Source organism: Ranitomeya variabilis, chromosome 1, assembly GCF_051348905.1.
Source record: "Ranitomeya variabilis isolate aRanVar5 chromosome 1, aRanVar5.hap1, whole genome shotgun sequence".
Lineage (NCBI taxonomy): Eukaryota > Metazoa > Chordata > Amphibia > Anura > Dendrobatidae > Ranitomeya > Ranitomeya variabilis.
Window position 1 is genome coordinate 114,620,910 of NC_135232.1, and position 27,969 is coordinate 114,648,878.

The window sequence follows — 27,969 nt, forward strand, 5'->3', positions numbered from 1 at the left end:
TCATCTCAACTGGATTTCGTGTGTTCACTGAATACAGATTTTACCTCTGAATTGAGAGAAAGCTCAGTCCAGTTTGAGAAAGATTTCAAAAGCTACGGTACTTTTTTCATGTATACTAATGATTTATGAAATGCAAACTAAAATGATGTTACCCTATAAAAAAGTAAGCAGTCACCTGGTTTTTCCCATATACCTACGGCTACCACCATTCAGCCCTGTGTTCCAGCATTCTAGAATGCTGTACCTAAGACACGAAGCCACCCTGCAAAACAAAAAGACCATTTATTATACTCCCCTACGTGGTGGTCTGGTCCGATGGGCATCGATGATGTTGGTCTGTCGGGCATCGATGATGTTGGTCTGTTGCCTCCTCTCTTCTTGCGATTGCAGTGCTCCTCCTCTGCTTCGGGCGGATGACGCGTCCTATATCATCCACGGTGTCCCCCATCGCACTCCTGCGCAGGCGGACTTCTCTTTCCTTCTGAGTGCAGAGCAAAGTACTGTTCTGCGCTTGAGCGGGGAAAAAGGCCAAAGAGCGCCAGAAGAAGAGAGGAGGAGGAGAAAGACCTAGACCAGTGACACCCATCGGACCGGACCGCACCGCCCTGTAGGTGAATAAAGTTTTTTTTTTTTTTTTGTTTTGCAGAGCGGCTTGGAGAGTTATATAATTCCAGAATGCTATAACACCGGGCTGAAAGGTGGTAGCTGTAGGTTATATGATAAAACATGGAGTCAGGTTCCGTTCAATTGAATGGGTCTAAACTGCAATGCCAGAAAATCTATGGGAGGGACGAATCTCTACCACAGGCAATATATGTTCACCTTGATTTTAACTCCTTTCTAATCTAAACTCCATTAGTTTAGAACTGCCGTAAGAAGGTAATTGTACATCATACATGAACAAAAGTAGCTATGGAGGATATCCCACTAAATAAAACATAACCTTTAATATAAACAAGTTAAAATACTGGATCCCAACAAAAACACAAAACATAGACCAAAGAACACGTGCTCATGTGAACCAGTGCTCAAGATAAAAAATTGGATCGGTCTTACCAATCTGGACGGACGTAATGGTAAGTTGCCTCTCAACCTCAAAGATTTGAGAGTGGTGGTCCCAAAGTCACGGGCATAGGGTGGGGATGTATCCTCTATCTTCCCTGTAGCACCCTTGTAGAGCTCCTGTCCTGACAAGGACAGACCCCAAGTGAGCCCTACTATGGACACCCACCATCCAACCTGTAAACCCAAAGTGTATCTCTTCTCCCAACACGTTTCAACTCCACTATAGGAGTATCATCAGGGGAGTTTTTCCAGAATGCCTAAGTGCCAATAGGCACAGTTGCAAGAACAGAGTCCGTATAAGTCCGTGTAGTGTGGGTCCCGCAGTGGCTAGGCACCCAAAGAGACCAGTAAGGCTAGCTGTGTCTGCAGCTTAGGGTAAGTCCTCCTTACACTGGTTCACATGAGCACGTTTTCTTTGGTCTATGTTTGTGTTTTTGTTGGGATCCAGTATTTTAACTTGTTTATATTAAAGGTTATGTTTTATTTAGTGGGATATCCTCCATAGCTGCTTTTGTATTTGTTAGCCCTGAGGGTGTTTATATGGTGCGGCCTATCGCACACCTTAGCTATTTATATACATCATACATGAATGCAAAAAATATGCTACATTTTCTGTACACTATGTCCCACAATGAATTTATAGCCAAAAAGTACATCACATTCAACATATACAAAAGAAAATACAAAAACTAAAGAAACTAACAATACATTAACAATATATGAACCCTATAATATTTCTTCTCAGTACTAGGATAAATAGCTCAACTATATTTCATATTCAGGTTATAAGACATACTCAAGAGTGGAATTATACCAGTTTAGGCTTCCAAAACAGAATTAGGATTTTCAAAATGGGCCTCCAAATTACACACACACAAAAAACCCTATGATCTGATCTAGGCTTTTCATTAGTGACTTTGTGCTCACTACTGGCACGGCCCGGCCTAATAGATCTGTTTCCAGCATTGTATAACATTGTGATTGTCAGTGCACAGAGCTGAAGACAAAACCAAGAAGAGGGCAGCACCGGTGGCCGAGCCGTGGCAGCTACTGAGCGCAAACTCGCCAATCACTACAATCGTTCGGATCTCTATATCTGGAGGTGTACTTTATTAATGTGCCTTATCACAGTTTGCTGGTGGTATGTTGTAGACAACCATGTTTTGAGCAAGAAACAAAAACAAACAAAAAAACACCCAACACATTATATTAATAAAAAAAAAGGGGTAAAAGATGCTAAAATAATAAAATGAGTGAGTAGTCAAGGCTACAAATCTGATGGCAAACAAATTACATCAGCTCCGTCCAGTGTCTGCCTGCAAACACCCGGCAAGTGGTACCTGTATTTTCTAAGAGAGTCTTTGGTGTGTTGGGCCGGTTAATGATTTCTACAAGTTGATGCAACACCAGTGGAATATAAGGCTGCATTTCAGCTCCTAAAACAAAACAAAGGACAGACTTTATACTCCATGGACACCACAGCACAATAATACACGTCATGTAAGCAGGTTACTATTACGATGGGAACTAGTCTAGTAGAACGTGCAATGAACTAAAAAGACAATCGATTCTTCCATATACTTTAATCAACTAATGAAGGTTCCAAATTATTATTATTATTATTTATTGTTATAGCGCCATTTGTTCCATGGCACTTTACATGTGAGAAGGGGCATACATAATAAAAACAAGTACAGTAATCATAATCAATAGAAGTCACAACTGGTCCAGGAGGAGAGAGGACCCTGCCCGCGAGGGCTCACAATCTACAAGGGATGGGTGAGGGATACAGTAGGTGAGGGTAGAGCTGGTCATGCAGTGGTTTGGTCGATCGGTGGTTACTGCAGATTGTAGGCTTGTCAGAAGAGTTAGGTCTTCAGGTTCTTTTTGAAGGTTTCGATGGTAGGCCAGCGTGATATGTTGGGGTAGAGAGGTCCCGAGTAGGGGGGATGTGCGGGAGAAATCTTGTATGCGATTGTGGGAAGAGGAGATAAGAGGGGACTTGAGAAGGAGATCTTGTGAGGATCGGAGGTTGCGTGTAGGTAAGTACCGGGAGACGAGGTCACAGATGTATGGAGCAGACAGGTTGTGGACAGCTTTGTATGCCATGGTTAGGGTTTTGAACGGGAGTCTCTAGGTAATGGGGAGCCAGTGTAGGGATAAACAAAGGGGAGAGGCTGGGGAATAGCGGGGGGACAGGTGAATTAGTCGGGCAGCAGAGTTTAGGATACATTGGAGGGGAGCAAGAGTGTTAGAGGGGAGGCCACAGAGCAGGAGATTGCAGTAGTCAAGACGGGAGATGATGAGGGCATGGACTAAGGTTTTTGCAGATTCTAGGTTGAGGAATGTAAGGATCCAGGAGATGTTTTTGAGTTGAAGTCGGCAGGAGGTGGAAAGGGCTTGGATATGTGGTTTGAAGGAGAGATCAGAGTCAAGGATTACCCCGAGGCAGCGAGCTTGTGGGACTGGGGAGAGTGGGCAGCCGTTTACTGTAATGGATAGGTTCTTTGGGGGAGTCGATTGAGATGGGGGAAAGATTATGAATTCAGTTTTGTCCATGTTAAGTATTAGAAATCTAGCAGAGAAGAAGGATGAAATAGGGGACAGACATTGTGGGATTTTGGTTAGTAGGGTGGTGATATCTGGTCCAGAGAGGTAGATCTGTGTGTCATCAGCATAGAGGTGATACTGCAAGCCGTGAGATTCTAGGAGCTGCCCAAGGCCAAAAGGTGTAAATGGAGAAGAGCAGGGGCCCTAGGACTGAACCTTGTGGGACTCCGACAGTTAGGGGGCGAGGTGAGGAGGTGGTGTGTGAGTGGGAGACACTGAATGTCCGGTCTGTTAGGTATGATGTGATCCAAGATAGGGCCAAGTCAGTGATGCCAAGAGATGAGAGGGTCTATAATAGGTTGTGGTCCACAGTGTCAAAGGCAGAGGACAGGTCCAGGAGAAGACACCACTAAGATGATATTTAAAGCGCCACTCTAGTGATGATAAAACAAAACTGCTGGAGTGGTGCTTTATTTAGACGTGATAAAACTACAAATTTCTTTTATTACAAAAAAGTTAAACTTAATCATTTTAGTAGCTGTAGATAAACTATAGGTCACTTCCTTACATCAACTCTATTTGCAATGGTTTCCAAACATTTTGGGAATGCTTAGGAACAGGATGTCAGCCATAAACCACGAGTCAGAGATAGAATGTGAGATTTATTAGAACTTGTGGAAGGCAAAACTGGAAGAGTTACTGCCCAGATAACACAGAAAATGAAAGCAGTTATATGTGAAAGACTTCATTTTCTTATGCACCACTTTTGATATGATTCCTTCCCCCTCCAACAAAAAAATAAGTCAGACATTCATCAAAAGCAGCTCATAAGTGAGCAGACAAATATTTAGAATTGAGAATCCTCAGTGGTTGATACCTTTTAATGGCCAACTGAAAAGATGGTAACAAATTGCAAGCTTTCCAGACTACTCAGGTCTCTTCATCAGGCAAAGACTAATACAAATTCTGTAGAATCACATATTTATATACAACACATCACAGAAATAATGCCATAGACAAGACAGGTGACGTGAAGCAGAACTATCATTATGTGAGTGATAAACAGTTGTGTCCATAAATATTGCAACAGTTCATAGATAAGGAGTGAATGTTTTATTGTCCTCTGATTGGGTTCTGGTTCTATGTTATGTAACCGGGTGCCTCTAGTGGTCACCTACAATCCAAATCTGGAAGTGCTAAGGGGAGCTGCACGGAAATTACAACCTTTACTACAAAAAGATGCCCAATTACAATCCATTTTTCCAGACCCCCCACTATTGTGTTTTAGGCAGCCCCCAAATCTAAGAAGCATCATTATCAGAAGCTCTGTGCTGTCCAACAGCTGCAGGAACCCTTCCTTGCAACCAGAAAAAAAAAGTAAAACCTGTCCATTTATAATGACCATGGACCAAATAAAGATTCCCAATTCACATCAGGACTACAAGATCTACAAGATCCCAGGTACTTTCAGCTGCATCACATCTAATATGGTGTACCTAATTATATATACCAAATGTCCAACTGGGGGTCTATATGTGGGGGAGACAGGGCAAAAGCTTAGAACAAGGATGAATTCTCACCGCCACACAATAAGAGAAAAAAGAATGGATCTACCTGTGGCAATACATTTTTGTCTCCCTGATCACAGCATTACGGACATGAGATTACTTGTATTAAAGGGTAATTTCAAATCTCAGAGAGACAAAAGAGTCTGGGAGTATAAGCTTATGACGACCTTTGACACACAGCGCAGGAATGAATGTGTCTCATGGATTTATGTCCTTTTACATCAATGAAGGAATTTGCTCCTCAGACCTTGTGGGGGCATCAACACAGAACCAGACCCCAATCAGAGGACAATAAAACATTCACACTCCTTATCTATGAACTGTTCCAATATTTATGGACATAACTGTTTATCCCTCTCCAATAATGGTAGTTCTGCTTCATGTCGCCTGTCTTCTCTATGGCATTATTTCTGTGCTGTGTTGTGCATAAATATGATTCTTCAGAATTTGTATTAGTCTGTGCCTGAGTAGTCTTGAAAGCTTGCAATTTGTTACGATCTTTTCAGTTAGCCATTAAAAAGGTATCAACCACTGAGGACTCAATTCTAACTATTTTTCTATCCACTGGCTAACATGGTAGAAAGACATATCTTTTCTGTATCATAAGTGAGCAAATATTCACCAATTTTTTTTTATTGACACTACAGAGAAGTCGAACACACTAATAGCAAAGCCGGGATAACATATATACCATAGATTTACTGAATTCTATATTCATACATACCCATCTGTATAGATATTTCACCGATTGCCCAAGTAGCATTGTTACACACAGAAATAAGCTCCGGGTTTAAATTCGTTCCTAAAACAGGCATGAAATCCGCTAAAAAATAAATAAGATTGTAAATGGACAAAGTGCAAAAAAGGAATACGTCCAATACAACCACCACTAAAGTGGATAGAGCAACACTTACCAATGCACGACTTGACATGCTGAAAACAAGCCTTGGTTAGATCCCCCAATAAAGCAAAAGAACTCTGCCGTACCTCTGGCATCTTATCCTAAAGTGCAAAAAGTGTGAAATGTGCTTGATTAGAGTTTACACTCCGTGTAATGGTGCAAGTAAGAACTACTGACATTTTTTAATGTTGCTACAAAAGCAATGAAAGGGAGCCTACCCCCAAAAAATGCTATTATCCTGCAGATATAGGGTTAGTCGGCCGATTAATAGCATTATTAACCTGCCAGCTGCCCTTAGCCGAATGCTGGCCACGTGCAAGTGTTAATACAGGTTAGTAATGCTATTAACCTGCAGATTAACCCCATATCTGCAGGCTAATAGTGTTTTGTTTCTAGTGACCGGTTCCTTTCAAAATTGTCACTGTTTCAACAAACCTCACATAAAACCAGCAAAAGAGTGAACGTAAGAAACTGTCATCTTTAAAGGGAACCTGTCACCCCCCCAAATCGAAGGTGATCTAAACCCACCAGCATCAGGGGCATATCTACAGCATTCTGGAATGCTGTAGATAAGCCCCCCATGTATCCTGAAAGATGAAAAAAAAAAGGAGGTTAGATTATACTCACCCAGGGGCGGTCTCGGTACGATGGGCATTGCGGTCAGGTCCGGGGCTTCCCATCTTCTTACGATGACGTCCTCTTGTCTTCACGCTGCGGCTCCTGCGTAGTTTATGTGCCCTGTTGAGGGCAGAGCAAAGTACTGTAGTGCGCTGGGCCTCCCTGACCTTTCCCAGCGCCTGCGCACTGCAGTACTTTGCTCTGCCCTCAACAGGGCACATAAAGTACGCGGGAGCCGCAGCGTGAAGACAAGAAGAGGACGTCATCCTATGAAGATAGGAGGCCAGGGACCGGACCGCGACGCCCATCGGACCAGAACCAGAACAGGACCACCCCTGGGTGAGTATAATCTAACCTCTTTTTCTCATCTTTCAGGATACATAGGGGGCTTATCTACAGCATTCCAGAATGCTGTACATAAGCCCCTGATGCCGGTGGGCTTAGCTCACCTTCGATTTTGGGGGTGACAGGTTCTCTAATTATCACAATCTATTTCCTTCTACACTTATGAGCCACTTCTCCCCCATGCCTTATGAATTCCTGATCCATTCTGAAAAACTAATCAAATCAGTCTTGGTCAAAGTAAGATTGCCTGCCATAACAGTGAGGAGTCAGGTTACACTTCATAATATAATAATAATAATAATAATAATAATCTTTATTTATCACTTTATAGTCCCCTCTATATTTTGTAAAGCGAATATGTTGGCGCTATATAAATAAAAATTATTATTATTATTATTATTAGTATTATTATCACTTTACAGCTTCTATTGTACTCTGTAGAGAGGGAAGGGAGGAAGCTCAGCACACAGTGAGACCAGGCAGGCAGGAAAAGACAAATGCGGTCTATCTGCAGCTTTCAGTGCTGGTTTCACAGCTACACAGCAGAGTCGTGCCGTGTAAGGTTCATTCTATGCTGTTGGCTACAGAGAAAAAGAGCAGAATCCCTCAATGTGTGCTGTGTGTAGGAAACAACATGGCAGGTTATCTCCACCAACTGTCTCAGAGAAAACTGGAAAATCGAAATAGAGCTTGTAGGAGGGAAAACTGGCGGAAAATACAGGATAGATTTCATAACGCCCAAAACTAGTGTTATTCCTCATATAAAACAGGGTATCCTATTCTGAAAAGTCACCTGAAATGACTAATGCACATTAAATACAACTTAAAATGCCAATAATATAATGTGCACCAAGTATCAAATCAGTACATTCAGTGAGGCCCAATTAACTCTAATCATGCTCCAGTCTGCAACAATGCAACAATGGTCAGACTCCTGGGAGTATTCCTATATAAATTAAAGAAGAGTTATCAAGAAAAAAAAAAATAATAATAAAAATTGTATCTGTCAGCCTTCATTGCCTGTACAGAAGTCATGACTAGTGTGAATAGCCCTCAATGCAAATTTATTTAATCGGTGCACATTCTATAGTTTATTACATACAATACTGTTAATCACCAATAGTTAATTATTAGGTTCATTTGAGTGTAAGGTCACAGAGGCAAAATGTGGGTAACATGCGACCTGAATATCAGATGAACCAATACAAATATAAAAGATATGTGCAGACAGTTTTTGGAAGAAGCCAAAAAATGAACAGTTTCCTTGTGGCAACCGCTTCAGGAAACGCTGCCCCTCTGCGGAGTTTTTCACTTTATGAAGCAAAATGTTTGGTAAGGTTTTTTGTTTGGCTTTTTTAATCCTTTTGATTTTACAGTGCTTAGTTTGGAACAGACTCCATCAGGAGCAGCTTTAAGGAATTGTTGCGCACTTTTTCTTTAACCATTTTTAAAAACCTGAAGCAGAAAAGGAAAAAAAGGCTCAAAAGACTGAACGTATCAAACAGAAAATGGTTTTACAATAGATATCAACCCATAGAGGTTAAGTATTTTTTTTAAGCTCTTTTTTGTTTTAAGAGCAGACCTGATGTGAAATGCTTAGTGAGCACAGACCCCAAGTAGTGAGTCCCGACGCTTACCTGCATGCACTGGTACATTAAACTTAGGATGTTGCTCCTGGCCACAAGCTGCTCTATGTTGCCACCAAGCCCTTCTGCCAAGCCACTGAGTAAATCTAGAGCCACGATCATAAAATCTTTATCTGGAGACTCATACTGGTCTGGCTGAGCATTGTGCATCTTCAAATAAAAAAATAAAATAAAATAAGTACATACATTCAATGCACCATTCAGTCATCATAAGCAGGGCTTACAAGTATGTACACATTCTAAAAAGTGTTTAGAAAAGTGTTTAGTTTTAGGATTATTCACAAGTAACAAAGTCAATAAAGTACCGATGAAATTACCAATTCTTGCTGAAGAGTCTTTTGTACCAAGTTCACACACCGCTGGTACACAGGTTCACAGTAAGGTAAGAAACCAGATTGAAGTGCAGTAGCAACAGAAGATAGGCACTGAAATGTGAAGGATATACCAAGTTACCAATGAAACACAATAATGCGGCTTTAAAAAAAATAAAATCAAAGTGTTCGGGAAGGTGCATACCTTCAGTTAAAGCCTTGGGGGATGGATAATGCGTACTTGGGCAGCGTCCAGATGTTACAGCATAGTGGATGGGATTTCAAGAAGTCCCATGTCCACTATGCGTCCAGAGCAGTCTGTGGATCACCCAAGGAGACGGACATATGGCACGTCTCTCCAGACTGCAGCATGTCTATTTATCTTGTGGAGACGCAAGATAAATGGCGCCCGTTCAATATATTGGATGCAGTGAATCCGCACGGTTCAGTGACCACATGCGGATCCACCTGCGTTCAGTAACCGGCAGCGGACATGTGCTGTGTCCAAAGCGCTGACAATTCCTGAATGTGTGCACCTACTCTTACTGACAGAATTATACAGGTTTTTTGTTTCCTCGCACCATACCTTGTCATTCCATTTCTATGTTTAATGGCGATATGGATTGCAAACCAAAGGCCTGTGTCACCAAATGTTACTACGGATAACACAATACACGATGTGTAGAGCTCGCCAGACACCGTGATGTAACAGGACAGCTACTGCCACATTACATCAAGGAATAAACAGAGGTAGAGAAAGTTTAACGGGAGCCTGCCTGAGTTTAGGCTGCCCGAACCACAGCGGCAGGAATACAGCCCGGATGCACAATAGCAGCTTTCCTCAAGTGCTCCGACATGTCAAAGAAAACAGTTTAAACACTCGGTAGGTGACCAAAAGGAGAGACTGGACTAGTCCGGCCCTGCTCCTAGCTGGATTCTCTCCACCCTACTGGATTATCGGATCTCTCCCATGGGTGTACATAGGGAGAGACCTGTCAGTCACCTGGAGCAGTGATGGACGCAGGACGCTGCGGACTTGGCCAGTCCATGTTTTCTTTGAACCGCTGGAACATTTCAGAGCACATACCAGGCTGCATTCATGTTGCCCGTGGTTTGGTTGATATGACGCTAGTGACAAGTATCCTCCAATATGGACTAAAAACCAAGATCAGCAATAATGAGATTACACTACATAGCATATAAAAAGCATCAATACACTTAAAGCGGACAACCCGTCTTCTGATAGGAAGTAAACTCCGTGTCAATGTGACATTACAGATCACAGGTATCCATTACTTACAGGTCCCAAACTTCATCAAGGACAAAATATCGCATAATTGTGTGCTTCTAAATACATATTCACCACTGCAAGCTGTTACCTCGAGTAAAGGAAAGAGATCCTTGTCTTCATCCTTTAGTACGTTCCATTTCTGGATAAGAGGAGGCATCAGCATCTGGATATATTCCTTAAAGATGAAGGGAAAAAAAAAAAAAGGTGGGGAGAGTCAGGTGAACAGATATTAAAGTTAGATAATGGACCCCAATAAGCACAAATGTTCAGTGCTCCGATACTCACTGGCTTATTTAAGTGGTGTCCAACAGAATCTGCCAGCGTTCCTATGGCGTCATACAGGATGAGCAGGTTTTTATGCTGGTATTTACTGAACGCGAAGACCAGAGTATCCAATATATAAGCCAAGTAAGGGACAAGTTCAGTACAAGCCTCCTCTTCTAATGTAGCAAAGGCACTGGGGAATAAAAGGTTGCTTCAGTACATGGGAAGCTCCACAGACCCTCGGTGTCAGCATCTCTGGGGGCTCCGGCTGTGCAATCTCCACTAGACATTCACTGCACCGTGCTGAGGATTTTATGACAAAACAGCAAAAAAAAAGAAAGAAAAAAAAACAAAAACAAAAAAACACGCATGCAAAAGAAAAGCGAAAATGTGCAGGTAGTGACAGTTTTCACCAGGAGACCCCGACATGCTGTGAAATTTAGATACAGGGAAAACCAGCAGCAAATCCAGGTGCATTCACAAGCTGCAAGCAGCAGATCAAGGGCCGAAATAACGCAACCAACCAGCTGACAAATAAAGTCACATAGCACAGCTTAGACGGATTTTGGTGACGGACAAGGAAGATGTGTGAATTAAACAGAAAACTTAGTACAAGTTACACTGTTACCTGCAAGCAGCTTCCTGTACTCGCTTGTTGCTGTCGAGGATTCTTTTTAGCAGCTCAGTCATTAATGGCTTTAAATACATGTCTGGGGGCTGGCTAACTACCCAGTGTGCATAGCGACTAAGGGTCCAACAGGTAATGGAGCGCACGAGAGCCTTCTTATCAGAAAGGCACTGAATAAGGTGAGGGATGAGCTCGGGGAGGTACGGGATCATACCCTGCATGCAACCTAAAAGAGAAAAAACAGTCACAAAAATCACAAGTCAACAAATAAAGAGAATAAAAATGTAATATTGACTGCTTTATTACATAAAAAAACAAAACAGGGAAAATAGATAAACTTGTGGATCCAGCACCATTTCAACCTGCAATATGCTCATTTTACAACATTACTGCAATCTGGTTTTCATATTAAAAGACTTGGTCACAAACAGGTCTATAGAAATAAAGAAGCACTCCAGTTTTTCTTCCCATAATTGCAGCCTCCACCTGATCGTCCAGTTCAGACCCTTATTTTCTTCCCTGCAACTTTCAACTTGATTCCTAGATCTCGTCCTACATGTTATCCCACTAAAGTCGGCCATTGATCCCATGATGTAATGTCACATCGCCAGCAAATACCATCTCGGCTGGGATGACACCGATCAACATTCCACTAGGTTTTATAGAATACAGTCAGGGAGGCTCAACTGTGCTCTTCAAGATAACAGGAGCTTTCTAATCATCATCAGTAACTACGATAGGAGTCGGTCTTCCCTGTGGAAATGGTGTGGTACAACCTGCATACAGAAAGGTCTGGTGGTTGAGATGGTGATCCCCTCAGAGAAGCATGTAATGAATATAATTCTGAGGGTTCACCATCACAAGATGAGAAGAAAATGTATTTTGAGAAAGAAGAGACCAAATAAAAGCAATAGTTTTATATTTATTAGGGCATTATATTTATTAGGGCACTAGTGATCGCACTGTTACCCCACTTCAGGATGTCCCCGCTGCCGGGAATCAGCTGCTGGGGAAAGCACATGGCCCCGCTGATTAAGTGCAGTGAATATTTATTAGCTGCTCCCCGCCCACCGATCAGCTGAGCGGTGAGCCGGGAGCAGCAAATGAATGCTGCACTTAAGCAGGGACACACAGTTTCCCCAGCACTGATTCCGGGGAGAATCTGTGTCCGGGGGAGGAGGAGGCAGCAGCAGCAGGGGCCAGGAGATCGCTGCATACCTGCCTGTGCTGGACGCTGAGCTGTCTGTGGTCGGGGCACAAGGAGGACCTGTGTGATGTCAGAAGTGGGCGGGCTGGAGCATCACATGGCAGCTCAGAGCCCTCCCTCTTCTGACATCATCACAGGTCCTTCAGACTCCCACCTAGAATCTGCAGCTTCCTCTTATGTCCTGCGCTGTGGAAAGGCAACAACAACAGGGAGGGCTCTGTGTGTGTGCAGCCATGGGATGCTCCAGCTTTTACCTCACCAGTGTGGCTGCCACAATTAAGAGGTCAGTCTTTACAAAACACAATAAAGCACTCTGCCACTCCTTTGGTGAACTATAACTCCCAGCATGTCATAGGATCTGCAGGACATGCTGGGAGTTATAGTTCTCCCATGGGATTTTAAAGCAGCACTCCAGTGTTATTTTGCAGTGCTGGAGTGGTGCTTTCACTATAAGCCCTGTGCCCCCATTCTTAGGGCTCATTTCCACATGCGAGGCACACGTCCGTATCTCGCATGTGGAAACCAAGCTGTGGAGCCGGCACTCCAGAGCGGAGCATGCGGCCGCATAGGAACACATGGAGCTGCACAGCTCCGCTCCAAAGTGCCGGCGCCAGAGCTTGGTTTCCACATGCGAGATACGGACGTGTGCCTCGCATGTGGAAATGAGCCCTTATACTCACCCTCCAGCGTCTTCGTATCGTACTTCACAGACACCACACTGGTCCCGCAGCTTCCAACATAATAACATACTATTATATATAATAACACCACATATAATAGTATGTTATTTATGTTATTAAATATTTTACCACTTTTTTTTGCTTCAAATATTTTTTTCCCTCTTTTCCACCTCTAAAACCTGGGTGCGCCTTATAGTCCGGTGCGTCTTATAGTCCGAAAAATACGGTAAACTGTACATTATTCTGCTCTTAGGACATAGTTTTATAAAGCAAGGCATAGAAACACTAACCTTCTGCAATTGCACCAAGAACCAAAATTCCTGATTCTTTCACTACCCATTCAGGATGGAAAAGTAATTCTTTCAATAGAGGCAAAATGTGGGGCAAAAGATCATCCCGAAACACATTCGCAAGCACATCGAGAGCAGCAGCAGAACACTTTCCTGGAGAAAGACAACAAAGCCAGGCAGATTTACAAAACTGAATTGCTTCTAAAAATCTTTGCTTGGGTGAAAATTTAATAAATTCACACATTAGAAAGGGCTGCTGATCAGTGGTGGGTGTTTCAGGTCCCAATACCCCCAACAATCTCAATAAACTGCTTTGAATCGTGTATCGACCAGCAGACTACTTTGAGCATGGCTCATGCAGGAGCTGAGGACTTCAGTGCGGTGTTTTGACCGATCGGTGGAAGCCTCAGGAACTCCTGGTGACCAGTAATACAAAGCCCCTATAATATATAAAGATTTCTCACAAGGACAGTTACATTTAAGGGCAAGACGACTCACTTATATTCCAATCAGATATTGTATCATCATCATCAAGGTCATCGTCGTCATCATCATCCTCCTCGATCCCATCTTCTTCATGTGGCTGTGCTACTGTTCGTGACCTGTGAAACCGAGGCCGTATGTCCTGCTCACTGTCGGGAACAGCTTCATCTTCTTCCACATCACCCTGGATTAGGACATTTAATGGCACACTGTAAACACCCCTACACAGTTCAGTGGCATTACTGTATGAAAGTTCTAAGCGGGCCACTCACCTTGAGCAATATAATATCTATCTCTGAATATTTCATTCCATTAACCAGCACCGGTATCAACCTAGGAGACAAAAGGTCTTCACTTAGCACACACATAGCACACACTGCATCAATGTCTGTAGGACACAAAAGAGTGGAAACTATGGAGGAAAGGTAGAATACAAAGATCTGCACCTCCTGGGTTGTGCATACTCCTCAGATTTTAGCTTACAAATACGGATGTGAAGCACTGACCAAAACACTGCCATGTGACAGAGGCCTTCTATGATCAGCAGTAGTGTTCCTCCCCCCCAGAACAACACGATTTCTATTTTATCAGATAGAATCACAAGGTCACATGGTCTGCTCAAAATGAAATCTGATAAATCACTTACTTTGCAAGATGTCTGCACAGAACTTCTTTACAAATCGGTTGCTCTGCCAGGGTCAGCCAAAACTCACATGCCTCCAAAGCCACATTCTCGTCCTGATCCTGGGTTCTTTGTAGCATGTACTACACATGGGGATTGGTAAAGAAAAGGGAAAATGAAGCCAGGTAAACACCAGTACCACGTGACAGCATAATGAAGCACCACTGACGCAGTTCTCAGGGGTCTCCTCTAACTGCATGCTGGATGCCATAACACATTGGGTTTCTCACTTTTTCTCTCTTTACACTCAGTATGGTTATTCAGTCTAAAGTTCAGATGCTAAAAAAGGCAACTAGGGGGAGAAAGAACCTCACTAACCTCCACAATATTGTGCATGTGGGGAAGCAGACGGTCCATTCGGACTTCCAGCAGCATGACAAGAGCTCTGCAGACATTTTTACGAACTTCTGGTTCTTCATCGGTGGCCAAAGCAAACAAATTCTGTCAGAAGAGTAACGGTACCTTCATTCAGTGCAGAACATATAAACACCAACGACAGATGTCAAAAGTGAGATTGTCATTCTATAAAATAGGTCGTAATAATCTGGAAAACTAAAGATCCAAATGATCTGTGATGCACCAGTTTCTCTCACAGACATTATCTATGGTGCCATAATGGCCGATTTTTTTTCACAGACCATGTGTTGGTGCGTGTTTTTCCCCAGCAGCACAGATGACAAGGGTCAAAACAAGTCTACGGGTCTGAGAAAAACACGTGCAGCATCAGAGTACAAGCCTTGTGCTGTATATTTAACATTGCAAAGAATAGCTCTGTCATTCATCCATCCGCGAAAACATTGATCACACCGACCATGGCGTGGCGACCCCGATCACACCGACCATGGCGTGGCGACCCCGATCACACCGACCATGGCGTGGCGACCCCGATCACACCGACCATGGCGTGGCGACCCCGATCACACCGACCATGGCGTGGCGACCCCGATCACACCGACCATGGCGTGGCGACCCCGATCACACCGACCATGGCGTGGCGACCCCGATCACACCGACCATGGCGTGGCGACCCCGATCACACCGACCATGGCGTGGCGACCCCGATCACACCAACCATGGCGTGGCGACCCCGATCACACCGACCATGGCGTGGCGACCCCGATCACACCGACCATGGCGTGGCGACCCCGATCACACCGACCATGGCGTGGCGACCCCGATCACACCGACCATGGCGTGGCGACCCCGATCACACCGACCATGGCGTGGCGACCCCGATCACACCGACCATGGCGTGGCGACCCCGATCACACCGACCATGGCGTGGCGACCCCGATCACACCGACCATGGCGTGGCGACCCCGATCACACCGACCATGGCGTGGCGACCCCGATCACACCGACCATGGCGTGGCGACCCCGATCACACCGACCATGGCGTGGCGACCCCGATCACACCGACCATGGCGTGGCGACCCCGATCACACCGACCATGGCGTGGCGACCCCGATCACACCGACCATGGCGTGGCAACCCCGATCACACCGACCATGGCGTGGCAACCCCGATCACACCGACCATGGCGTGGCAACCCCGATCACACCGACCATGGCGTGGCAACCCCGATCACACCGACTATATAGTGGCAACCCCGATCACACCGACTATATAGTGGCAACCCCGATCACACTAACCATAGCCTGGCGACACTGATCACACTGACCATAGCCTGGTGACACTTATCACACAGGTCTTACAATAATCTATTTGACCTGCATAGCGTTTGGAAAACGAACTGAACAGCTCTGATGATCGAGGGTAAGAAACTACCGCACTGCGCCGTACCCAGAGCTCAGTGGACATGGCTGCGATTAATGTACCCCATTGGCATATATACATACAGAACTGTAAGTTCCATTTAATGTGAAGGAATCTGAAACAAAGACCCCAAATGCACAAATCCATTTATAATGTAATAGTAATAGATGAATCAAGTAGAACATAATGAATTGCAGAAGCACCAGCTTCCGGACCAGATCTTGCTAACACCCCATTCCTACTTCATCAGTGCTTGAGGTTTATCACAATATCAGTGATCTGTGCTTCTGTTTGTCCTTTTTGATAACGGGCTACAGGTTTTCAATGGAATTGAGGCCTGGGGAATTTCCCGGCCAAGGATCCAAAATGTCAATATTTTACTCACCGAGCAACTTCATTATAACTTTTGCCTTTTCTCCACAATGCTTGAAAAAGCTTTGTTAATCACGAATTTTGCTCCTGGATTGTTGGTGAGGTGCTTCTGGAAGATGTTTATTAAGTGTTCTTAGGCAAAATTATGAGTGAGCCCCCTCCATGGATGAAAAGCCCCCACACAAGATGCTTTACTGTTAGCATAACACAGAACTCATGGCAGCGACAATCATTCTGTAGAAGTATAGGGATTGGGAAGGACTGGGGAAAAGTTATTTTCTCTGATCAAGCCCAGTTCAGCCTGTTTAGGACATCTGGGAGCTTCCAGGAGGATGTAGCACAATGCAACAAGGCAAAAGTTATAACTAAGGCTACGTTCACATTAGCGTTAAGCTAATGTGCGTCGGGTTTGCGTCGGCGACGCAGCGGCGACGCATGCGTCATGCGCCCCTATACTTAACATGGGGGATGCATGCGTTTTTTTTTTGTTGCGTTGTGCGACACATGCGTCTTTTTTGCCACAAGCGTCGGACCAAGAAAACGCAACAACTTGCATTTTTCTTGCGTCCGATTTTCGGCAAAAACTGACGCATGCGTCGCAAAACGCAGCGTTTTTGCGTGCGTTTTGATGCGTTTTTGCGTGCGTTGCGTCGCCGACGCAACGGTGCACAACGCTAGTGTGAACGTAGCCTAAGGGCAGCACGGTGGCTCAGTGGTTAGCACAGCAGCCTGGCAGCGCTCGAGTCCAGGGTTCTAATCCCACCTTGGACAACATCTGCAAGGAGTTTGTATGTTCTCCCCGTGTTTGCGTGGGTTTCCTCCGGGTACTACGGTTTCCTCCCACATTCCAAAGACTTACTGATAGGGAATTTAGATTGTGAGCCCAATCGGGGACAGTGATGATAATGTCTGCAAAACTGTCAAGCGCTGCGGAATATGTTAGCGCTATATAAAAATAAAAGATTTATTATTGAATTTTTGGATCTCTGGACAGGAAACGCCCCAGATCTCAATCCCATTGATAACCTGTGGTCAATCCTCAAAAAATGGGGAGACAAAAGTCCCTGTATCTGTGATAAACTAAGCACAGATTAGGTAAGAATGGGCTGTCGGTCAGGCCCAGAAGCGGATATTCAGCTGCCAGGGAGAATTACAGAAGTCTTGTAAAATAAGGAACAGGGAATATTGAGTCTTTACATAAACTTACTGACAAATGCATCAAGTTTAGAACTTCTGAAAAGCTGATCATGATACTCCAATAACCACACTGACTAAAGCACAACACTGAAGCAGCAAACTTTGGGAAAACACAAGTGGTCAGTTTCATAACTTTTGTCCATGACTGTACATTGCCGTATGGCTGATACAGGAACGGAAGAGGCGAGCAACGACAGTAGCAGGAAGCCCAAAGAATAGTGGCGTCATTTAGATCTGACATCACGCAGAGCCGTTCTTGTGAGCATAATTGCTTGATAACATAAGACATCGCAGCAGACCCCCAAACCTTCTTGATCCAATTTCATTGATGGGGAAAGAAGGTCAGCAACCCATGGCATTCAACCTATAACCCAACGTGATGAAGAAATGGAAGACTGAGCAGCCGCAGCGTGCAGGAAAGGCCAATTATTGGGAATGTTTGTAATGCGACCGGCTAAAGGTATCACCACACGTCTACCGTCCAATTTATACCTTGGTAGGCTCCTACCTCAATAAATGAGTCAATATGCAGCATAAGTGCTTGGGTTCTTCCAATGATGAACTGATTAACACAGGCAACAGCATGCGACCTACATGGGAACAGACAAGCGTTATACTTGTAAGAGTCACAGCATGGCCGACAGGTCCGTCCATCCAGTTACACTGCACGGTAACGTTGGGTCTTATTACTCTCCCACCCAATGCAACGTCAGATGGAGACATGCTACTGCAAGGCAGGCGCAAATGCTCATCGAGGTAACATACTGACCGTGTGAACGTGGCCTTACTGACTATCCAAGATCATGACCTGCACTACGGAAATAGTGCACTTCATTATCCATATGACGAGGTACATTTTTTTTCCCTCCTCCCGGCTCCCATAAAATGTAACTATAAATGGACCCATTTGTACAGTATTAGATCCATCCCAATCCTACGGCATTCAGTTACCAAATATATATTTATAGAGGAATACTTATTGTAATTAAACAAAAACACTACAAAATAAATGTGACTAATTGCATTATTATTACACCACCCTAAATCGCACTTATTCTAGTTCTAACTAGGTGAATAACTAATATAGTGCAGATTTACAAACTATTTCTCAGTCCTACGAGTTACACGTGTCCACACATTCACGTTTCATAAGGGAAAAGATATGCTACTGGTCCGTCATAACAAGTCTCACTGCATCCTGTGTGGGCCTGTCTGGGAATCTGTCAGAGACTCAGAATCCAGCGATGTATCATTTAGCTTACCGAGTGCAGCTTTTGTAACAAATCTAAAAACTAACAATACAGCAGAGCTCAGAAAGCTGGCCCTGCCCCACACCAGGCTCTCTGTATACGATGTCCATAGACAGTGAGCTGCTCATCACAGGGGAAGGGGGCGGAGTCGGTAGTAACCATGCTGCTCTTTCCAGCAATGATAAGGTCCTGGTGCTAAAACTATCATTGCAAGCAAAACCACAGTGCTTGGTAAGAGCCATTGTGGAAATCTGTATTTTAACCCCTAACTCATGTGATCTTCACGTTACACAGCAAAAAAAACTGCTGACAAATTCCCTTTAATCTCTTCTCTATAATTCTCAGAGTAAAGACAATTTCTGCTCTTTGGGGTGAAGGAATAATCATGCACCTAGCCACATCTATTTATCATGGATTACTAATTTAAAAAAAAAATAAATAATATATATCTTTAAATTAAAAATGTATGTAAACTCTCGTCAAAAAAGAGAAGTTTCAAACAACAGGATCCAATCATATTTTGGGCATTAGTTATAAGCCATCTGCAAGAATTACATGACCGTCTGAATGCAGTGTCATTAGTAAAAAAAACAAAAACAAAAAAAAAAAACACACAAAATACACAATTGATTAACAGGAATTATTAGTAACACAGTGGTTAGAATTTTAATTAAATGAGAGCAGCACCTTATTTTTGGACTACTATGTTTAAAGAACTGCAAGAACTTGGGGATCATAACATTGAGAGGCCGCTCCAAAACGTCGCTGTCTAAAATCTCAGCAGAGTCTTCACAGATTTTCTGTAGGGCCCCGAAAGCTCCCTGGAAAAAGAAGAGAAGCAACTTTAGAGAACATCACCTGTAGTCGGCACAGCTTACAGCACGACCAGGGTATAGGAAGGGACCAAAACAGATTGAGATCACTGACAGTACCTCTCATCACATGCAGAAATGGTCTTATGTGATCACCCAAGATCATGAGATCTACGTGTGGCAGAATACGGCCTCACAGCCAGAGTGACAATGTCTGCATTTATTCTGCCTTAGAAAAAGGCAAAACTAAAAATGTGTGATACAAATACCAAAATAAACTTCACTTCTCTCCCCAAAAGGAGAGGAGGAGTGGACAGTGATTGTGGGGGGTGGGGGAGCTGCACATGTGAAGTGACTGCAAGGATTTTATTTTTTTAGCATCTTACAGTTATTACACTCTGGAGAGATCACACAACATAGTAAGAAACATTTAATTCACAGAAAATTACTTCTCTGTAAATTGAAGAAGTTCTTGGCAAAATCCACACAAGTTTTTGCCTGATCGGCTGATTTTTATTTAAACCCTTAAGTTCAATGCAACTGACTTTGCAAAATGGGTAAAAGTGGGAAGTTGCTGTAAAAACTTTGCAGCTTACCTGTTATTAAAAATCCTCGGTCTTAAGAGTGCAGGGATTTTGAGTTGTATATTGCACTGTTCATTGCCTGTGTCAGCACCCACTACTGCAACCGGAGGCGACTCGTTTCCCAGACAAAAAGCGCTCGCAAACTCTCTGCTGCACAGCTTGTAAGCCCTGCTCTAAAGCTAGCCAGATCACCTGATTAATCCAGACTCAGAACCCCGGCGCCTCTGACGCTGTGGAGGAAAAGCTGTTTGCTAGAGGCATCCGAGAGCACAGTTCGGACCACCAATGCAGGACCCTCACTCCTCTTGGTATCTGTTAATTTACGTGATTATTTTTATTCTGTAAGGTCTTTTAATGTCTGCTCAAGTCATGCAAAGGGCTACAGAATATGTTGGCACTATGGGGGGCCTTTAACCCCTTCACCCCCAAGGGTGGTTTGCACGTTAATGACCGGGCCAATTTTTACAATTCTGACCACTGTCCCTTTATGAGGCTATAACTCTGGAACGCTTTGACGGATCTTGGCGATTCTGACATTGTTTTCTCGTGACATATTGTACTTCATGTTAGTGGTAAAATTTATTCGATATAACTTGCATTTATTTGTGAAAAAAACGAATATTTGGCGAAAATTTTGAAAATTTCGCAATTTTCCAACTTTGAATTTTTATGCCCTTAAATCACAGACATATGTCACGCAAAATACTTAATAAGTAACATTTCCCACATGTCTACTTTACATCAGTACAATTTTGGAACCAAAATTTTTTTTTGTGACGGAGTTATAAGGGTTAAAAGTTGACCAGCAATTTCTCATTTTTACAACACCATTTTTTTTTAGGGACCACATCTCATTTGAAGTCATTTTGAGGGGTCTATATGATAGAAAATACCCAAGTGTGACACCATTCTAAAAACTGCACCCCTCAAGGTGCTCAAAACCACATTCAAGAAGTTTATTAACCCTTCAGGTGTTTCACAGGAATTTTTTGAATGTTTAAATAAAAATGAGCATTTAACTTTTTTTCACACACAATTTATTTCAGCTCCAATTTGTTTTATTTTACCAAGGGTAACAGGAGAAAATGGACCCCCAAAGTTGTTGTACAATTTGTCCTGAGTACGCTGATACCCCATATGTGAGGGTAAACCACTGTTTGGGCGTATGGCAGAGCTCGGAAGGACAGGAGCGCCATTTGACTTTTCAATGCAAAATTGACTGGAATTGAGATGGGACGCCATGTTGCGTTTGGAGAGCCCCTGATGTGCCTAAACACTGAAACCCCCTACAAGTGACACCATTTTGGAAAGTAGACCCCCTAAGGAACTTATCTTGATGTGTGGTGAGCACTTTGACCCACCAAGTGCTTCACAGAAGTTTATAATGCAGAGCCGTAAAAATAAAAAATCATATTTTTTCACAAAAATGATCTTTTTGCCCCCAATTTTTTATTTTCCCAAGGGTAAGAGAAGAAATTGGACCCCAAAAAATGTTGTGCAATTTGTCCTGAGTACGATGATACCCCATATGTGGGTGTAAACCATTGTTTGGGCGCATGGCAGAGCTTGGAAGGGAAGGAGCGCCATTTGACTTTTCAATGCAAAATTGACTGGAATTGAGATGGGACGCCATGTTGCGTTTGGAGAGCCCCTGATGTGCCTAAACATTGAAACTCCCTACAAGTGACACCATTTTGGAAAGTAGACCCCCTAAGGAACTTATCTTGATGTGTGGTGAGCACTTTGACCCACCAAGTGCTTCACAGAAGTTTATAATGCAGAGCCGTAAAAATAAAAAATCATATTTTTTCACAAAAATGATCTTTTTGCCCCCAATTTTTTATTTTCCCAAGGGTAAGAGAAGAAATTGGACCCCAAAAAATGTTGTGCAATTTGTCCTGAGTACGCTGATACCCCATATGTGGGTGTAAACCATTGTTTGGGCGCATGGCAGAGCTTGGAAGGGAAGGAGCGCCATTTGACTTTTCAATGCAAAATTGACTGGAATTGAGATGGGACGCCATGTTGCGTTTGGAGAGCCCCTGATGTGCCTAAACACTGAAACCCCCTACAAGTGACACCATTTTGGAAAGTAGACCCCCTAAGGAACTTATCTTGATGTGTGGTGAGCACTTTGACCCACCAAGTGCTTCACAGAAGTTTATAATGCAGAGCCGTAAAAATAAAAAATCATATTTTTTCACAAAAATGATCTTTTTGCCCCCAATTTTTTATTTTCCCAAGGGTAAGAGAAGAAATTGGACCCCAAAAAATGTTGTGCAATTTGTCCTGAGTACGCTGATACCCCATATGTGGGTGTAAACCATTGTTTGGGCGCATGGCAGAGCTTGGAAGGGAAGGAGCGCCATTTGACTTTTCAATGCAAAATTGACTGGAATTGAGATGGGACGCCATGTTGCGTTTGGAGAGCCCCTGATGTGCCTAAACACTGAAACCCCCTACAAGTGACACCATTTTGGAAAGTAGACCCCCTAAGGAACTTATCTAGATGTGTTTTGAGAGCTTTGAACCCCCAAGTGTTTCACTACAGATTATAACGCAGAGCCGTGAAAATAATTTTTATTTTTTTTCTCAAAAATGATTTTTTAGCACCCAGCTTTGTATTTTTACAAGGGTAACAGAATAAATTGGACCCCAAAATTTGTTTTCCAATTTGTCCTGAGTACGCTGATACCCCATATGTGGGGGGGAACCACTGTTTGGGTGCATGACAGAGCTCGGAAGGGAAGGAGCGCCATTTGGAATGCAGCCTTAAATGGATTGGTCTGCAGGCGTCACGTTGCATTTGCAGAGCCCCTGATGTACCCAAACAGTACAAACCCCCCACAAGTGACCCCATATTGGAAACTAGACCTCCCAAGGAACTTATCTAGATGTGTTGTGAGAACTTTGAACCCCCAAGTGTTTCACTACAGTTTATAACGCAGAGCCGTGAAAATAAAACATCTTTTTTTTCCCACAAAAATGATTTTTAGCCCCCCAAATTTTTATTTTCCTAAGGATAACAAGAGAACTTGGACCCCAGAAGTTGTTGTTCAATTTGTCCCGAGTACGCTGATAACACATATGTTGGGGTAAACCCCTTTTTGGGCGCACGGGAGAGCTCGGAAGGGAAGGAGCACTGTTTTACTTTTTCAACGCAGAATTGGCTGGAATTGAGATTGGACGCCATGTCGCGCTTGTAGAGCCCCTGATGTGCCTGGACAGTGGAAACTCCCCAATTCTACCTGAAACCCTAACCCAAACACACCCCTAACCCTAATCCCAACGGTAACCCTAACCACACCCCTAGCCCTGACACACCCATAATTCTAATCCCAACCCTAATCCAAACGTAAATGTAATCCAAACCCTAACCCTAACTTTAGCCCCAACCCTAACTTTAGCCCCAACCCTAACTTTAGCCCCAACCCTAACTTTACCTCCAACCCTAGCCCTAACCCTAACCCTAACCCTACCCCTAACCCTAACCCTAAACGTGACTGAAATACGTGGCACTGAAATACGTGGCACTGAAATACGTGGCACTGAAATACGTGGCACTGAAATACGTGGCACTGAAATACGTGGCACTGAAATACGTGGCACTGAAATACGTGGCACTGAAATACGTGGCACTGAAATACGTGGCACTGAAATACGTGGCACTGAAATACGTGGCACTGAAATACGTGGCACTGAAATACGTGGCACTGAAATACGTGGCACTGAAATACGTGGCACTGAAATACGTGGCACTGAAATACGTGATACGTGGCACTGAAATACGTGGCACTGAAATACGTGGCACTGAAATACGTGATACGTGGCACTGAAACACGTGGCACTGAAATACGTGGCACTGAAATACGTGGCACTGAAATACGTGGCACTGAAATACGTGGCACTGAAATACGTGGCACTGAAATACGTGGCACTGAAATACGTGGCACTGAAATACGTGGCACTGAAATACGTGGCACTGAAATACGTGGCACTGAAATACGTGGCACTGAAATACGTGGCACTGAAATACGTGGCACTGAAATACGTGGCACTGAAATACGTGATACGTGGCACTGAAATACGTGGCACTGAAATACGTGGCACTGAAATACGTGATACGTGGCACTGAAACACGTGGCACTGAAATACGTGATACGTGGCACTGAAATACGTGGCACTGAAATACGTGGCACTGAAATACGTGGCACTGAAATACGTGGCACTGAAATACGTGGCACTGAAATACGTGGCACTGAAATACGTGGCACTGAAATACGTGGCACTGAAATACGTGGCACTGAAATACGTGGCACTGAAATACGTGGCACTGAAATACGTGGCACTGAAATACGTGGTACTAAAATATGTGGCACTGAAATACGTGATACGTGGCACTGAAATACGTGATACGTGGCACTGAAATATGTGATACGTGGCACTGAAATACGTGGCACTGAAACACGTGGCACTGAAATACGTGGCACTGAAATACGTGGCACTGAAATACGTGGCACTATGACTGTCAGAAAATGTTCATTAAACGGTTAGGGGTGAGGTTAGGGGTAGAGTTAGGGTTAGGGTTTGGATCCCTTTATCACCTTGATGGTGGTGGGTGGCTTTTCAGTGTGTTTAAATGCATGCGTTTTTAACGCAAACAAACGCATGTGCTTAAAAACGCAAGAAAATACTGCAGGTTGTATTTCTGAAAATGAACGCATGCAGAAAAAAAACGCATGCGTTTGAAAACGCGACCAAACGCGTACAAAAAAACCGCATGCGTTTTCAATGTTAAATATAGGGAAGAAACGCATGCGTTTTTTTGTGCAAAAAACGCTGCAGACAAAAACGCAAGTGTGAAACCAGCGACGCTTTTTATAGCAAAAAAGTTTTTGCGTCTCCACATTTTGAGACCTATAATTTTTCCACATTTTGCTCCACAGAGTCATGTGAGGTCTTGTTTTTTGCGGGACGAGTTGACGTTTTTATTGGTAACATTTTCGGACACGTGACCGTTTTTGATCGCTTTTTATTCCGATTTTTGTGAGGCAGAATGACCAAAAACCAGCTATTCATGAATTTCTTTTGGGGGAGGCGTTTATACCGTTCCGCGTTTGGTAAAATTGATAAAGCAGTTTTATTCTTCGGGTCAGTACGATTACAGCGATATCTCATTTATATCATTTTTTTATGTTTTGGCGCTTTTATACGATAAAAACTAAAATATAGAAAAAATAATTATTTTCGTATCGCTTTATTCTCAGGACTATAACTTTTTTATTTTTTTGCTGATAATGTTGTATGGCGGCTTGTTTTTTGCGGGACAAGATGACGTTTTCAGCGGTACCATGGATATTTATATCAGTCTTTTTGATCGCGTGTTATTCCACTTTTTGTTCGGCGGTATGGTAATAAAGCGTTGTTTTTTGCCTCGTTTTTTTTTTTTTTTTCTTACGGTGTTTACTGAAGGGGTTAACTAGTGGGGCAGTTTTATAGGTTGGGTCGTTACGGACGCGGCGATACTAAATATGTGTACTTTTATTGTTTTGTTTTTTTTATTTAGATAAAGAAATGTATTTATGGGAATAATATATATTTTTTTTTTATTACTTATTTAGGATTTTTTTTTTTTTTTTTTTTACACATGTGGAAAAATTTTTTTTTAACTTTTTTACTTTGTCCCAGGGGGGGACATCACAGATCATTGATCTGGCAGTGTGCACAGCACTCTGCCAGATCGACGATCTGCTGTGCAGGGCTGCAGGCTTACCAAGTGTCTGCTCTGAGCAGACACTCGGTAAGCCACCTCCTTCCCTGCAGGACCCGGATGCCGCGGCCATCTTGGATCCGGGACCTGCAGCCAGGAAGGAGGTAGGAGACCCTCGCAGCAACGCGATCACATCGCGTTGCTCCGGGGGTCTCAGGGAAGCCCGCAGGGAGCCCCCTCCCTGCGCGATGCTTCCCTATACCGCCGGTACACTGCGATCATGTTTGATCGCGGTGTGCCGGGGGTTAATGTGCCGGGGGCGGTCCGTGACCGCTCCTGGCACATAGTGCCGGATGTCAGCTGCGATATGCAGCTGACACCCGGCCGCGATCGGCCGCGCTCCCCCCGTGAGCGCCGCTGATCGGTGATGACGTACTATCCCGTCGGCGGTCATACGGGCCCACCCCACCTCGACGGGATAGTACGTCAAATGTCGGGAAGGGGTTAAAAAATGAAAAAAAAAAAAAAAAAAAGAAACCGAAAAGAGTAAATAAAAAAAAAAAAAATAGCTACTCTCTAATCAATTCATGCTGCCCAAACCATTAAAGGGAAGGTGCCACCAGTTTTCTTGTAGTTTTTTTTTTTTGTGAAATTAAGCTTAAAATAGTAAATAAAAATGTATTAATGCAATGTTTGCACTGTTTGCAAACATTTCTATATGAAAAATATTATATATTTTCTTACAAATATATATATTTACCACTAGGGGGAGCATTTTCCGTTTTAGACCTCAAGCAGCTATAGTGAGACTTACCAGCTTTACTGTTAGCTGGAAAATTGGGGCAATAACTGCTGACATCACCATGTCCCTCCCCTTTTGGGTGGTCTAATATCCCTGGGGCAGAATGAAGAGTGGCATCACAGGGCAGAGCCATTTTGTGTGCAACTGACCTGTGACCTGCTATCACCAGCAGTTACTGCATCAGAAACACAGCTACAGAGTTTACAGAAGAGCAGAAGAGAGTGGGCTGAGCAGCATGGTGGACTGGAGGAAGAGTGAAGACATGTGGTGTGTATGGAGCAGCATTATCTGAGCTGTCTGTGACTCATCCATGTGACATGACATGTGACAGCATGACCCCCGCAGCTCCTGTTATCGCAAGCACTGAGCTGTGTGTGCAATAGGGAAAGACATGCAGGGGGAGAGGAGTGCATAGGAGCGAGAGCGAACAGGCACAGGGGGATGGAGAGCACACATGGGGAGAGAGACAGCACCCATGGGGAGAGACAGTCACCTCCAGGGTCACAGAGGGAAGATATATGGGGGAAGGAGCAGGGTGACTGCAGCACAGAGTATTTCAGGAGAGCAGAGTGCTGGCCTATGGGAGATCACAGAAGAGATATATGGGGAAAGGGTATGTGATCCCTGTTGTGCGCATGCTACTTCTCTCCTGTTTTGTGACTAACATTCTTGTCATCCCCCCTTCCCCCACCTTAGCCACTCTGTCCTGTCAGCTGTCCTGCTCTCTCTCCAGGTGTCAGCTCCCTCTCTGCAGGCTGTGAATGCAGCTTCTTACCGGGACTGTGTGAGTGGGGAGGCGGAGACAGAGCAGGAGAAGCACACAAGGCAGCGTGTTAGGAGCAGAGGATGTCTGCTCAGGACGCACAGTGCAGTGCCTGAAGTACAGAGGAGCATGGAGGTAAATCACCCGCACTCCCCACTCTCCAGCTCCAGTCAG

General features: G+C 43.8%; 1 protein-coding gene across 3 annotated transcripts in view; it reads right to left on the reverse strand.

Moving 5' to 3' along the window:
• TNPO1 (transportin 1) overlaps positions 1-27,969 on the reverse strand; it is an 81,912-nt gene that overhangs the window by 10,772 nt on the left and 43,171 nt on the right. For 2 of the 3 annotated variants that reach the window (XR_013221589.1, XM_077287874.1), the window contains exons 5-19: positions 19,812-19,945; positions 18,383-18,464; positions 14,848-14,970; positions 14,494-14,612; positions 14,120-14,180; positions 13,863-14,031; positions 13,365-13,517; positions 11,188-11,413; positions 10,581-10,752; positions 10,384-10,470; positions 9,011-9,118; positions 8,685-8,843; positions 6,098-6,185; positions 5,908-6,006; positions 2,406-2,501 (exon numbers count right to left, since the gene is read on the reverse strand). Coding sequence is in view for 2 of the 3 variants with exons in the window: in XM_077287874.1 (XP_077143989.1) it covers positions 2,406-2,501; positions 5,908-6,006; positions 6,098-6,185; positions 8,685-8,843; positions 9,011-9,118; positions 10,384-10,470; positions 10,581-10,752; positions 11,188-11,413; positions 13,365-13,517; positions 13,863-14,031; positions 14,120-14,180; positions 14,494-14,612; positions 14,848-14,970; positions 18,383-18,464; positions 19,812-19,945 (1,876 nt within the window). In the remaining variant the exon portion in view is untranslated. Of the gene's footprint in view, positions 1-2,359; positions 2,502-5,907; positions 6,007-6,097; positions 6,186-8,684; positions 8,844-9,010; positions 9,119-10,383; positions 10,471-10,580; positions 10,753-11,187; positions 11,414-13,364; positions 13,518-13,862; positions 14,032-14,119; positions 14,181-14,493; positions 14,613-14,847; positions 14,971-18,382; positions 18,465-19,811; positions 19,946-27,969 lie in introns of all 3 variants that reach the window. The other variant, XM_077287883.1, reaches the window with a different exon arrangement.